At 35.2% G+C, this 15,045-nt stretch overlaps 1 protein-coding gene across 1 annotated transcript in view; it reads right to left on the reverse strand.

The window, feature by feature from the left end:
• Positions 1-550: 550 nt before the first annotated feature.
• Positions 551-15,045, reverse strand: part of LOC1278404 (eukaryotic translation initiation factor 5B) — a 30,696-nt gene continuing 16,201 nt past the window's right edge. Inside the window, exons 7-8 of the mRNA XM_061642220.1 lie at positions 7,490-7,651; positions 551-1,253 (exon numbers count right to left, since the gene is read on the reverse strand). Of these exons, the coding sequence (XP_061498204.1) occupies positions 1,146-1,253; positions 7,490-7,651 (270 nt within the window). The 3' untranslated portion in view covers positions 551-1,145. The remainder of the gene's footprint in view (positions 1,254-7,489; positions 7,652-15,045) is intronic.

Here is a 15,045-nt window from a genome sequence, read left to right on the forward strand (position 1 = left end):
CATGAATCTCTAGAGATTCGTGAATCTTTCGTGATTAAGAATTTTTTTAAAGATTTATGAATTTTTGAAAGGCTTGCCTCATACACTCTTGCCCAATAGCCCAAAAAAACAACGTCTTTTTCGACGCTTTTTAAAACGCATCCAAAATAGTTATCTTTGCACTTATTTCAACTGAAACTCATTTAAAAGCGAGGAAAGAGATGTAAAATGAGATTTAAATCGGCTTTTGATAAACAAGTTTTAGTGAGTGATAACACGCAATGCTTAAGGTGGCATCAGTTCCCCCAAAATTAAACAATAGAAACGTGTGAAACGGAATTGCCCATCATTTAGTCTCTTTTTTTCAAATTCGACGTAGTCAATATAATACTAATTGAAAAGCGAACAGTAGAAACATTGTTGTGTCGTTGTGTCTGTACTATAAATACAAAATTTGTGATATACATTTGCTGCTTATTGTTCAATCAATTGATAACTAAATAAAACTTACCATTACTAACCCAATCATACACGAATTTCTTCCATTCTGTAAATAAAACTTCGAGTGATGTCAATTGTACATTTTTACGAATCTATGTTTGCAAACAAGACGATACTGTATCTCTTCAAATCGACCTAGCATGAGCATGTGCTTTTCAATACATTGCTGCCTTCTGTATCAATGACAATATTTGCGTATCGGTTCAATTTTGTTCCAAAATATTAAACATCAGTTTTGGCATATCATGAAATTACACATCACACCTACGGGCAGTTTGAAACACGTTTCGAAACAATTGCACTCAATTCTAGGAAGGAAACTATTACAATTTCGCGTCAATACGCGACGGTGGCAGGGAAACGTTTTCGCAACAGGCAATGGAACTTTATAATTAGAAACATGAAAACTAAAAGCTGTGAAACATGGAAACTCAAATGTGTAGTACATTAAAACCGATATTAAATTATATCTGATACACACTCGCACTTGCCGGACTAGCATTGATAGAGCAAGGCATGACTAATTTTGTGAAACATCACAATGGGATGGTTCCTTTTTGTGTGTACTTTGTGAGTCGAGGAAAAAGAAGAAAAGATACCGAAAATAAAAATAATGATACAAAAAAACACAATATCTAAATGAAGGCAACATGAATAGACACAATCTACAATATTTGGAAGGTCTTCTTCAGCTCCACCATAAGCGTCCAGTCGGATTTTAAAAGATCATCCCGGAAATAGTCCTTACAAGCATCGATGCTTTGACGGGAAATCTGAAAATAGAGAGAAAAAAAAACAACAACAACCATTCAATACTACAGCAAAGAGTTACGTGTAACGATATCAGTGAAACATAAGCAATTGAGGTTTTAACTCTCCTAATGTCAGCAATCATTCGTGATGAAGAGCAATAGAGGTCACACGTTCATTGACAAACACATTTATTGATTGATCATGTGGCTTCAATCGATAGTAGTGTCCTTGAACTGGAAAGATGAACCGGCAAACAGGGAAAGGGCGCATATTTCACCCCGAGATTCAATTCGCCACAAACATTTCGGGTCAAATATCCAATACAATCTGTTAAATTACTCTATTTCATCAGTACAATAGATCAATGAAGTATTCTAAAGTATGTAAACTATAATAAATCATATTTAGAATGGAAATATACATCTATGACAAAAACAAATAGTGCTCTTTTTATACACTAACAAACTTAGATCACATCACTTTATCTAAATTGTCGAAATCTTTTTTTAAAACATAACATAGCAACATAAAATAGAGAAAATTTTTATACAATAATTCCAATCATTCCAATCATTCAATTAATTTAAACCTCATTTCGGATTTTTTGTACTCAATTAATTATTTTCTAAAGCGAAAAGTAACAATAGCACAGAAGTATGGTGCTATCCTTGCAATCGGAACGGTGGGGTAGGACCGATGCTATGAATTGGTGTTGGTTCCGATTGACGTCATCGGTTGGAGCTGTTTCTGGTATGATAACCCCCACTTGGAAGCTTTTCCCAAATATCCCACCAAACCGCTACACCAACCACCTTCATGCTCCCAGTATGTACCCACCGTTTATACCCAGAATTGTTAAGTTCGACGTCACAAACTGTAATCCACAATATTCCACACCCAAACATGTTATTCCTTCCAGAACCAGCCCGCCGCCGGGTCGGTTATGTATCGTTTCGAGGTTTGCAAAAAGGTTGGGCTCGTGAAAACATAACGATATTTATAAGAAGATACTTGTGTGTACATAACATTGGCGGGCTTTGCTGTATGGCTATACAGACGACCAGATACACCAGGCCAGGCCCACCACCAACAACCCAGGAAGCAACCTGCTCAATTGTGCTGCGTTCCTGATCGCTGAGCTTAATATTAGTGGTAGGGAAATGGTGAGAACACTACTAGCAAAAGTTAGTACTAAATCGGCAAGGAAGCGAGCCCGCGCAAACGTCCCCGGGTAAAACAAGGACAGAACCGTACATAACATGACATGGGGCTCCGTGTGCGAAAGAGATCGAAATTTCGAAATGCACACAGAAACGTACATAGGCAGCCCTCGATGGTTGTGGTTATGCTTATGTACTACTACATTCACGGAGGGCAGATTCCCCAAAACCCCGCAGGAATGTACCAGAGGAAGGGGGATTGTTTTCGTGATGCGAATGCGTTCGCTGCTCGAAAAATCGATAAAATCCTGGGATTCGTGCCCGTGCCCGTGAAAGTAGGTCACTGGGATACGATGGCTGAACATTTGATTCACACTTGCTTCGTACTGCGTAAAGGTGGCCCGGCCGCCTCGTATGAATGTTGCTTGGATGAACTTTTATTTGAAATTGTATTTATTTATCTATCAAATAAGATGAATTAAATAACTAGAACATTTTAAAGATACACTCTTTGGCTTACAACAAAGAGAATCAATGCTATGATTCATTTATATCGAAATTATTTACGCTTTCAATAATATGTGTGACTTAAGCAATAAGGAATTTTCGGACCGATCCTCCTGAATAAGTTTTTGTTGTTGTGATGTTTACAGTTTTATATCCGATAAAATTCATTTTGCTTCGTTGATGAAAGAGTGATAATTCAAACCACGTCCTGTATATAAGCTATATAGTAAAGTCAGGAAAACATAACAACAGCCTGATATCCGTATACAATACGTTGAGCTATTTTTAGCATACATGCCACTTCCCCTACTACGGCCGCTGAAATTGGAACTGGATTACGGAGAAATGCCGTTATAACGGGCTTGGGGTGGGTCCAGTTCCCTATCGAATACGGCTACCACCAGCACCAAGGAAACACAAAACGACAAGGATCGGGAGGAAGGTATTGAGCGAATATAAATAAGGCGAGCTGTAGAGATATTTTTAGCTTTCAGCTAACCAGCCCAGCCTTCGTGGCAAGCCTATTCTATCAAACGAGCCTCCCTGGCAGGCTTGCTTGTTCCTGATGTTGTTATCCCGATGCTGCTTTTGCTATATGTTCAATGCCCATCGCGCTTCAATGCTGAGCTTTCAGGGGACGGCCTTGAGAGAACGAGGATCCCACAGGATCCAACTCCCGGAAATGAGCCCCAACCTTCAACTCCCTGCTAGAAAATTAGGTCAACAATGACGTCAATGCTCGGTGGTGTACACTTTAACACAGGGGGTTGGGTTTATGATATTTGCAGTAGCGTGCCTCTAAGTACTTTTTAGACGATAAATTGTATTTGAGCAAGACTAACCAACACCACATTTTCAAACCCCCAATTTAACACACAAATGGAAGTTTTTCCACTAAAACTTATTGTAAAGCAATATTGACATAAAAAAAAGAAAGAAATAAGCACATGTTACGATTTCAAGCTACGCTTGTCCACAATAGAATGTGGAGAAGATTTTAGATGTAATGATTAACAATCATCTATTTGTTATTAGATGATTGTTCGGATTTCCTTACTCATAAGGATACCTAATTGTGATGAACGTGGTACCCCGGGTTGTTACAAACATTTTTTGTAATGAAGTACGTTGTACGTACGTTTTTTGTAGGGGAACGTTGGGCAAAATGGAAAGGTGGGCCGAAATGGTCATGTGACAATGGCATTATTGGCCAACCATGAACGTTTCATAAGATAATTGAAAAATTAACAAATGAATTGTTTGCTCATTTTGAAAAACGATGTTATTTTCACCGTCTCGAAAATAAGCTTTCGTAAGAATTTAACAAATAATTACAGAAAAATAGGATGTGTATCTAGGCACATGATATTTATGTATGGTTTACGTGAAAAAAGTCACCCTTTTAATTTAATGTAAAAAAATAAGGTAAAGTTTGTAAAATGTTTCACTTGGGGCAAAATGGTCATTCCAGTTTGGGACAAAATGACAGGTAAATTATTGAAATACTCAAGCATTTTACTAAATTGTTCAACAAAACAGCCTTAAGTCCAATGTTGTGATGCGCCAAAATGCAATGCGCCTACTTTTGATTGTTTTTCATGAATAAGATGTTAAAGATTGCAGTCCAAATATCAGTGTAAAGTGGTTTATCCAATGAGATTCAGAGCAACATCCCTAACAGTGTCATTTAGCCCCTTTTTCCTATAAAATACAACCGCCATAATATATAATTTCATACAATGTTTTAAAATATGTTGTTTAAGGTCATTATGGACAATCGTTTTGGTTAGTATTTACACTGTATTATATTTTTTTAAGTTGAGTCTTAAACAGAGATAAATGTATTTCGCCGGATTAAAAATGGAAAGTCTAGTATTCAGATTATTACTAAGATACATTGAGTGGCATGTCTTGAACGTTGACTCAAAAGCTTAACAAATGGTAATAGATAAATAGATATATCAATTATTTACTACTTTATTTTACATGCAAACAAAAATTCGTTGCTTTAAGTCGATCTATAATATTCGTTACCTTCAAAAGTTATGAGTTTGGCCAGAAACGGGATATTGAATATATCATCACGGAGATAATTACATTGATTGAGCCAGGATGGGTGCGATTAATTGAAATTAATTATGAACGAATAAATAAATATCTTTTTATGGATAATTTTAAACGAAATAATTCAATTAGATTTATTTGAATACATGTATTCTATCGTAAAGGGTTTGGGAAAAAAAACCCAGTAGGTTATTGTTGGAAGTTTCAGAACTTTCAAAACTGTTTTATTCGCAGTGCGTTGTTAATTGTTAACATTATTGCAACCTTTAAGAAATGCTCTAGAGCTTATAATATCACATTTCAATGGCGTGGCTTTTTTTCAATGAACTTTGTATAGTTTGCCTGTATTTTGCCATTATAATATAATATAATAAATATAATATAATAATATTAATTAATAATATAATATAATAAATCTTAAAATTACTCACAATTCGTTCAGCTTACTGCATAGCATTACGAATTTAATAAACATATACTATTTTGACTTTACACGGAAAATGTGTGTCGTGTTATTTCTGATAGATCAACACACGGGTTTTCCTTAAAGACAGCGCCAAGCCCCTGTGTTTAACGTCCTTCCTCAATGTCTTCCTACTGCGCATGGCAGTTGGTGATAGAGATCAATGCACCCGTGCGGTGTCAGTTGTTTAGTCTTCCATTGACGTCATAGTTGAAATGTATGTTTTGATGCAAAAAAAACCCATCATTCCATTTACACCATTTACTTCTAAAAATATTACTTTATTATACTGTACTACACTACATAGCGCCGTATCTCTTTTCGTGTGGATTGTTCAGGAGTATTCAATTAAATGAGTGATATTGTAATGGATTGTAATTAATATATATTATAATATATACTTATGTATCGAATTTTATATATACTTATGTATACTGACATACATTTTGCAAAGCTTATTAACAATTTTTAATTGATAAATGTGATACAAAATGAGGAATAAATAATATTTTGCTGGAACTTAAAGGTCATTTTGATCACATCGTTAGGTTCAACACGCATAAGTGGTTCCGCTTTAGGAACAGACAAAGAACTTGTTAACAGCGAGAATATGCCAGTGTACCTAAACGATGACGTCATTGGATCGATCGATAGTCGCACGGCGCAAAATACGGGTTGGTACTTGTATAAACAAATACAAATTGGATTTATTTATCACGCCGACATTTAAACAGCATTGGAATTGGAAATAGATACAGCGAGTCCTGTACAAGAGAAAACTCAAGGGTTCTAGTTCTATAAGTAATGGTAGACTATCGAGATTTCATCTAATATTTTTATGATAAGTAGACTTTCAGCAAAATACACACAATATTTTATATTTTCCATGCCCAGGTAAATTTAAGCATGTTCTTGAAATATAATTGTAGACAAATTGTTTAAGGAATGGAAGACAAGCTGTAGAACTATTCAAAATGTAATAAATTAATTTATAGTCATACCCCAAATAAAGAACATCAAGACAGAGAGTGTGGCATCGGTGTAAATGGTCACGGGAATCGATGACCTATTTTAGGTGAACATCCTGCTAACGTTGGTTAGGTTTGACCTGATAACTCACTTTCGGATGACGTCAGTGAATAGTGCAGCGTGTTTTACGTCATCAATATGCACTTCCCATTTCCAACACAACACGGCTTAGTAAAATAAGTTTGTTGTTTTTTATTCCCCCCATCAATATATTGGATTGTATAATAATAGATATTGGTGAGGAATAAATAAACAATGCTGTAATTACAACTTTAATATTACAAAATACGGCCGAAGCCGTAATAATGTGAATTTAAATAAAAATAAATAACTTCAACATACTAAAAAGTTATAATTACAGTGAAAACAGTAAACAGTTGTAAAAATTGTTAAAACATAATAAAATCATCAGAACACAAACGGTCTTTTTACTATTCTTACACAACAACCGCCAACCAGCATCAGTAAAGAAACAATACTGGAGTAGCAATAAAAAAAATATAGCAAAACATGGCCACACGTATGCCGGTAGCAATATATTTTCATCCGAAGTATTTTTAATACAGGTACACATGTTTCGTCAACAAAAACCTATTTAAATATCGAAAAAGTCGGGTTTGAAAAACACGCGAGTTATTTTTAACCATTCACCATCGCATTAATGAGGCTGCCCTTTTTCCAAATATAAGACTCCCAACCTTAATTCTAGCGTTGTTGTGGTTGGTAGTACTTGCTTGTAAAACTATACGAACAGGTAACGTTAGCAAAGCAAACAGGCGGATGATGCTATTACCGCTCTGGCTTAAAATAAACAACACGCAGTCGCAAAATGCATTAGAATCGCCTTTCACAAAAATAGATTCAAGGGAAACGTTATTAGACCAAACCCCCAAAAATTAAACAACAACATCCCAATAGTACAAAAAGGTAAAACATTCATTGATTTTTGCTGTAGAGCAGCGGGTCCAGCGTGAATTCAATAGATTGCGCGTATCTAAATACAAAGTATGATGTTAGCATTTGTATAGCTTACCTTACTAACTAGCATGTCTGTTTCATCGAAATGACGACCATACATTTTAGGTGTTTCGCCTGGTATGGGTTCAATTTTGAGGCACACTTCTTGTCCTTTTCGAGCACTTTCCAATTGTTTATGGTTAGCTTCGATCGACGTCACGACGCCTATATCTGTAAACTGTAATTGAAAAGAAACACACTTTTAATCCACGAACTATACATTTCGAGTCAAGTAGTATAAATAACAAATAAATAAATATAATAAGTATATAATATTTTTATTCCACTATTCCATTCGTGGGGTGGCACGCATGCGTGCATACACACCAAATACACACTAATAAAATAATTCGATTTTAACATCGGAAAACCTAAATAGATTTTCTATTGTCTTCATTGCGAATGATTTAAAGAAACGGACCGTTTCGCAATGTATTTTATTGGTAAAAATCAGATTAGACGCCAATCTCAATGAGCTGTAAAACAGGTGGAAATGGTTGGGGTAGAAACAATGTGAAAAATATTATTGGTAATGATAAACCGTTAGTGCAATATCCACGTGATATATGTATATGTACGACCCTGCTAGTGATAGGGCGTTATCCATCAATTACGTTACTACATTTGACAGGTTTGCGATTACGATTTCTTACTTGACGAAAGGAAAGTTTAACTTAACGAAAGGAAGCGGCATCCACATTCTGATGACAGCTCCACAGTACGCTTCCTAAATTTTCCTAATCGATTTCAACATTCCCCTATATGATTGCAAACATCCACAGCTTGCTTGCAACATTCCTCTAAGTGATTGAGCTATTGCCTTGTATAATTCGAAACCCTGTATATTGAGGGTATATATTTTGTAGACTTCGTTCAAAGCTTTTTGATCAAAAATATGTAAAAATCTTATTCTAAACATGCCTATTGAAAATTTAATCTTGATTGTGGGAAATAATTGCACGATATGTATTCAAATAAGCCCTTCTTTTGAACAATCAATTACTACGCGTACCACTTCTTTTAACGCCACGGACTACACGTAGTCCGCGAACCACAGGATGGAGACTACTGCATTAGCATACATTAGGTTAACCCATTACTGCCCGGGTGTATAAAAAATTGATTTAAATGACATGAAACTTTTTATTACACTAAGGTTTCTGAAAAAAGGGACGAACAACTTTTTTTTTAGATGTTGAGATAGGGTAAATGTACCTATAGTGGTGGTAGTACCAATAGTGGTGGTATTGCACTAAAATGTACCAATAGTGGTGATATTGCACTAAAATGCGGTAAATTAAAAGTACGGTACGGTCCATACGGTAAATTAAAAGTAATTAAGTTATTTTCGTCAGTGTGAAATGTTCTTTAGCCTTTTACAAAGAATTTAAAAGATAAATGGGACCATTCCGTTACTTCGTGACCGAAAAATCCTTTATTTTGTGAAATGTGTCAACATTTTTACAAAATACTTAGGATTTCATAACGAAACTCATATTTCTGTTAACGTTCTAAATGATCACATACCCACGCAATTACTAGTTTTTCAACATGACTGTTGTGAAATGTTATTGTTTTACTAAAATTATTGGTCGTTTGACCATATTTATGCATTTTTAAGTGTTTAAGTGTTTTTCTATTTTTTTATTTTTTGTATAGTATAGGACCCTAAAAACGGTTTTAATACGTTGTATAACAATGGTGCTAAAATTAAAAAAAAATACAAATAACTATAATTGTATTTTGCACAATTCACTGTTTTTATTCATCTCTTCAGGATTGGTCGCAAATCGCGATAAACGACTGTCCATATAGTTATGGTAGGCACTGTATGATGAACATAAATTATTGCGATACAATTTGAAGGATCAGGTTTACATATCCTTACTTAGTGCCCCGTAATACTACTTAAAGACTACTACTTAAAGACGAATTTCAAACTTCAATAAAAGTTAGCTGTAGAAATATTATATATTCAGTTAGTATTTTCTAATTAAAACGTGACTTAAAATTTCACTCATTCGAAAGGCAGCGTGAAATGTCCCTGAACAACGTGGATTGTGAAGTAATGCGACACACGGACTGAAAAGCTTGGATACCCCTGTCTTACAACATAAAAACAATATATTTTTCAAAGATAATTTGAAAATAAAAAGATAAAAAGGCATGAAAAAACTAACGCACAAGGTACTTTATAAGGTGCTATTTCATGGTTTTATGAATGGAAAATGTATACATTAAGATGTACAGCGATTCAGAACTAAAATAGTCAAGGTATCTTTCCATGAATGAACTATGTTTCCACTGAGTGCGCGCATGCTGGAACAAAAGCGGTCTGGAACAGGCTGTCATGTAAACAGGACAAACAGGACAGAGCTATTACATCATGTGCACGGTTTTTTTAACGAGAGAAAAGATAGCTCAACGAGAGCAACTGGTTTTATAGAGGGAACAATCAAGCGTGAGAGGGAGAAGGAAAGAGATGAAGGAAGAGAAAGAGAGAGAGAGAGAGAGAGAGAGAGAGAGAGAGAGAGATAGAGAGAGAGAGACCAGATGTAGCGAGAAATAAACAGCACAAAATATAAAAAAAGCGATAATATAGAAAAATAGCAACATTCCGTATATTAATCTTTTATTTCTCCCGAATTTTCCCGAATTTCTTAGGAGAGACTTTCTAGCCTGATTTGTCAATGAAACCCCTGGAGTATAAACATTCCTGGGGTGGCGCAATACACTCACACAATGACAAGCTTCAAATGAACTGAGACAGCCACAACCCAACTGAAACCATTCATAACACGTATCGAACGAAAATTGCTCTGAGTGTACCGTAGGAGAGCCGTTTTCATTCACTAACCATGGAAGGAAAAAAAAACATCATAGAATGTGCGCACAGTCGCACATTGTTCATCGATGTCATCTTGCCACTATAAATGTTGTAATAAAAAGGTAAAGTAAAGCACCTTCTAATATAACAAAATTCGCTCTACCATCCTCATCTAACGTGTTGTTCAAATTGGGAAAATCCGTTTGGAGATGATAAATGAAGAGCTATTTTAAGATAATATTCGAATGAAAAATAAATCTCCTGCAGTGTTTAGTTGCCTAAGGGGCATCCGAATACGTTTATTTTCGTTCACCACCAGTCTCGCACATCCGGGGACGGTGAGTATGTTTGAAATTTACGAACGAACACCATTCATGTAGAGTTATGAATAATATCTGTGTCAATGCTTAAAACTAATTTTGCATAGTGTATAAAACTGATTCCACAAACACTAAACACAAGAAAATGCAAAACAAACATCATGCAACTGATTAAAGATTGTAACTATAAAATTCAAAACGTTCGTCTCTGTCTACCTCTGGGTAGAGCATTGTTTAGTTTTATAAATCATTGCCTGCACACTGCGGAAATCACATGCAAATTCAACGAATCTATTATTTAACACAAAACAAAACATCCTGCTAGCAGTTCCGTATTGTTTAATGGAACAGATAACAGAAATTCTTCGAACATTGGACAACGTGAACGCCCATGTACTTCTAATCACTACTAGACATTGGGGTGCCAATGTAGAGTTATAAAATCGCTATCTCGTTATTCCTTATTTTATCAGTGTGTATACAAATAACAGCGATACGTAAACAACAATACACTCGTACGGAAGTAAGCTATATTCGCCTAGTAGACGAAAAATTTTCAAAAAGATGTCAAATATATGTACTGCACAATCATATTTTTGCACAAAGTGAAGTGAGCTTGGCTTTCTTTGGCTTATTGTTACCATAGCAGGATAGTCAGTCCTACACAGCAAATTTTCTCATCCTGCTTCAGTAAAGTTTTTTACTGAAACGGTTCAGTAATAGAATATTTTACTGATTTTCAGCATGAATGTCATGTTTTTACTGACTTTCAGCAAAATAATTTACTGAATTCGTTTCAGTAATACGCATTTTACTGAAAATCAGTAAAATAAGTGTCAAATAAGTCGTTTCACTGGATATCAGTAAAACAAATTACTGAAAATGCAGCAATTCATTCTGTCAAATCGACCTGTCAGTCAGAACATCAAAACAAAACAATACGGTACCTACTTGCTCGTGATGTGCAAAAAGTTGATTTTGTAGGCGCTTACAGGCACCCTGGTGAAATTTCAGGTGATATTTCGGCTTACGGGATTAATTTAAAACAATTGGCAGCCGTGTTGGTGTGTAAAATGTTTGCTACAATCCACTGTGCTTGCTGAAATTGGGTTGTGTCTGTGAGCGCTTACTGAACCATCTACAATTGCGGCAGCAAAATACAGTATAAAAACTGTATAAAACAACACAAAACATGTATGAATATGTATTGAGGGACTGGCAATATCTGCGCATCAATAAAAACTCAATTTAAAATAAATAATTCGTCATTTTTTAATCGCTACCAACTACTGAAAAATTAGTAATATGAGAATGGCTTTACTGGGATTTCAGTAAACGAGCTGTCATTTTGGTGAGCACCGGACATTACTGAATGATTCAGTAAACATTCTTTTTACTGAAAGTATTACTGAAACTTCAGTTAAAAAAAATTCAGTAAAATTAAATAAACTGAAAAAAAGTTTTCTGTGTACGTATGGGGGCATGGTCTATTCGGGGTTTGAACCCATGACGGGCAATTGACAATGATGATTGTTTTCATTATTATTTTATAGACTCAATTTATCCTCAATTAACTGGGTAGATCACGATCAGATCAGATCATGTGAAATGTTTCATCTACTATGAAATCTGCGATCACACGGCATTGCGGAATAAAAAAAATAGTTTGAAAAAATGACATTTATGTGAATTATTTCACAATTTTACAACATTTTTTACATTTCATAAAATGAAAACAAATTTTAAAAATGGTGTATGATAATACTATAATGAGGATCTGGTGCTAATGTTATAATGTAACAACAATTTGATGTTAATAATGAGCAATAAATTGATGACAACTTTTCATTTTGTATTTTTTTTTATCTTGAATTTTCAAAACTAATTATTAGTTTACATACAACAACATCCAAAACATACTTAAATAAACTAACCACTTTTCTTAGTTGGAACGACAAGACCGTATTGCTTAATTATTGTTTTTATTTACTTTTGAATTGGTTTCAGTTTCAGTAGTGCGCTACAACTCATTTATTTTCAATTTTGAATTAATAACAATTTTGGATATTAACAAATGTAATAAATTCTTATCCAGTATCACATCCTTAGGGGTTTGTTCTTACGCACATCAAATCTATGTGTTTCTTCTATTTAGCATTATAGCTTAGCACAGCTTTATTTGGTGTACATTGTCAGTTTGGGGGATGGCCAGAGCATTTTGCCATGCGCATCAACGTTTGCTGTTCACGGTCTGTGTTTATGGGAAAGAACCGGTGGGGCCAGCAAATTCTGACGATATGTTTTGTTTTTCCTTTCCATTGCTTAGTATGCTAGCGTGCAAAACACACGACACGACCGACTCCATCCACGTATTGTGTGGCCATGGTCGGACATAAATATCGTTTTGAATTGCGTAACACATGTGTCAGACTGTGATGAATATCAAATCATCAACTACGCTAGATCCCATCGGCACTATGTCACGAAAATTTCGTATGGTTACCATGACACGTAGAAATACATATGGAAGTAGAGTAGATAATATGCCTAGAGGCATACGATGATGAACGTTTTAACGTTTTCATAGATCAGAAATTATTTCAGATTCCTTTGCTATAGATTGATGCTCCAAGAGAACCAATCGGTTGTAAGGTTCACACGCTCTCTTCTAAATGTTCTGGGTTTGTGTTTCTTGAATTGTTTAATCCAAAATACATATACATATGTATATACGCCATGGACTGACAATAAGTATTGCGATAAAATGTTTTGAGCTGATTTACTGATTTGCGTAAACATTAGCTCTGTCAAGTTACTGAGTGTATTACGTGTTTTATTGGTATTCGCCCTACCACATTCGTATTCGCCCTAGCGTTGTATGTTAATATGTTCCGTTACAATCTATTTGCATGATGTACCCATCTAGTATTTCAATATAGGGCAACATCTATCTAGCTCGTGTAAAAATTAAACCTTTATAAAATGTTATATTTTAAATTGTTATCCTTATTATAATCCCATTTTACTTGACCTCTTGTGAGGACAACGCCGGACAGGTCCGAGTCCGACATATAGCTCGAATGACTTTGATCACGTAAGTATCATGTGCCTGATCACGCAAAATATGTACGTGCTTGTATATTGTACATTGTATATTTGGCTGTGGGCAGCACAAAAATCACGATCACTGTAACTGTGTAACATGTGACAAGCGGCTAGCATAATATATAATTTCCTTTGAATCCAAACAACTAAGAACGAAAGAAACGCCAAATCTAATGGACGAAGTGTGTGGAGAACTCACTATTCAGTCAAGGTGGAGTGCTGCATTACAAAAAATCCACCCCAAGCCAACAACATCCGGTGACTGGACGTTGGTTAGATGCTTTGGATCAAGCATAAACTTGCACAAGAGATCTGATACAAGCGCAAATGCGCCACATTCAATCAGCTACCTGTAGAGCAAGCTCCCGCAGGGCAAGAAAAAGTAAAATCAAAACAGGAAGCGCTGAATCGTCGATTGGTTGTTTTAGTTATTTCATTCCTCTTTTGTACACTGCGGATAGTTTATACTGCTTCATTTTTTGCCTTTTTAATGGACTTTTTAAATATGGAAAAAATATATTACACAAATGTATTTTTATGGCTCTGTCGATTCTGCATGCCTGTATTCACATAAACATTCAAAAATTCCCACTAAAGAAAAACGTACAATAATTTTATCGAGCTTAGATCATCTCTTTCGCCTACATATCTTTTCGATAAAATTTATCGAAAAAAGGAGAGATTGCATTTCAGGTAGAATTACTAGAATTAATTTTTGTTTGATTTAAATTCGAAATAACCATAAATTAACAGATAACCATCTCATTGTATACTAGTACCAATAATTAATAATAGGTTTAATTTAAGCGATGCCATCCAAAACGAATGATCCGATAGTTCTAGTGGTAACACAAAAATGCACCGTGTTTTAGCGTGTGTAACGCGACCCCCACGACTCAATAACATGCCCGTCATGGGTTCAAGCCTACAATAAACCGTCCCCACCGTAGCAAGGATTGATTATCCGGCTGCGTGGTAATGAATTAAGTCTCGAAAACTGTATGGGCCGGCATGTCCGCGTAGGACGTTACGCTAAATAGAAGAAGAAGAAGAAGAACGACCCCCACTGATAAATTATTCAAAATATTGGAAAAAGTGGGGTTTATTATAGTTTTACAAAATTTTGATGATTTTTTGTGTTATTATTCATGATTTACATTACAATTCATATAATTGCTCCGTTTCGTCCTCACTGCTATTTTCAAACGAATTAACAATTATGTCATCCTCATTATTACAATCTGCATAAATTGCATTCCATTGCAAATGAAAAGTTACTACCCGCGCATAACGACCCCTCAACCTGATTTTGATCATTTT

This window comes from Anopheles gambiae, chromosome 2 (genome assembly GCF_943734735.2).
Source record: "Anopheles gambiae chromosome 2, idAnoGambNW_F1_1, whole genome shotgun sequence".
Lineage (NCBI taxonomy): Eukaryota > Metazoa > Arthropoda > Insecta > Diptera > Culicidae > Anopheles > Anopheles gambiae.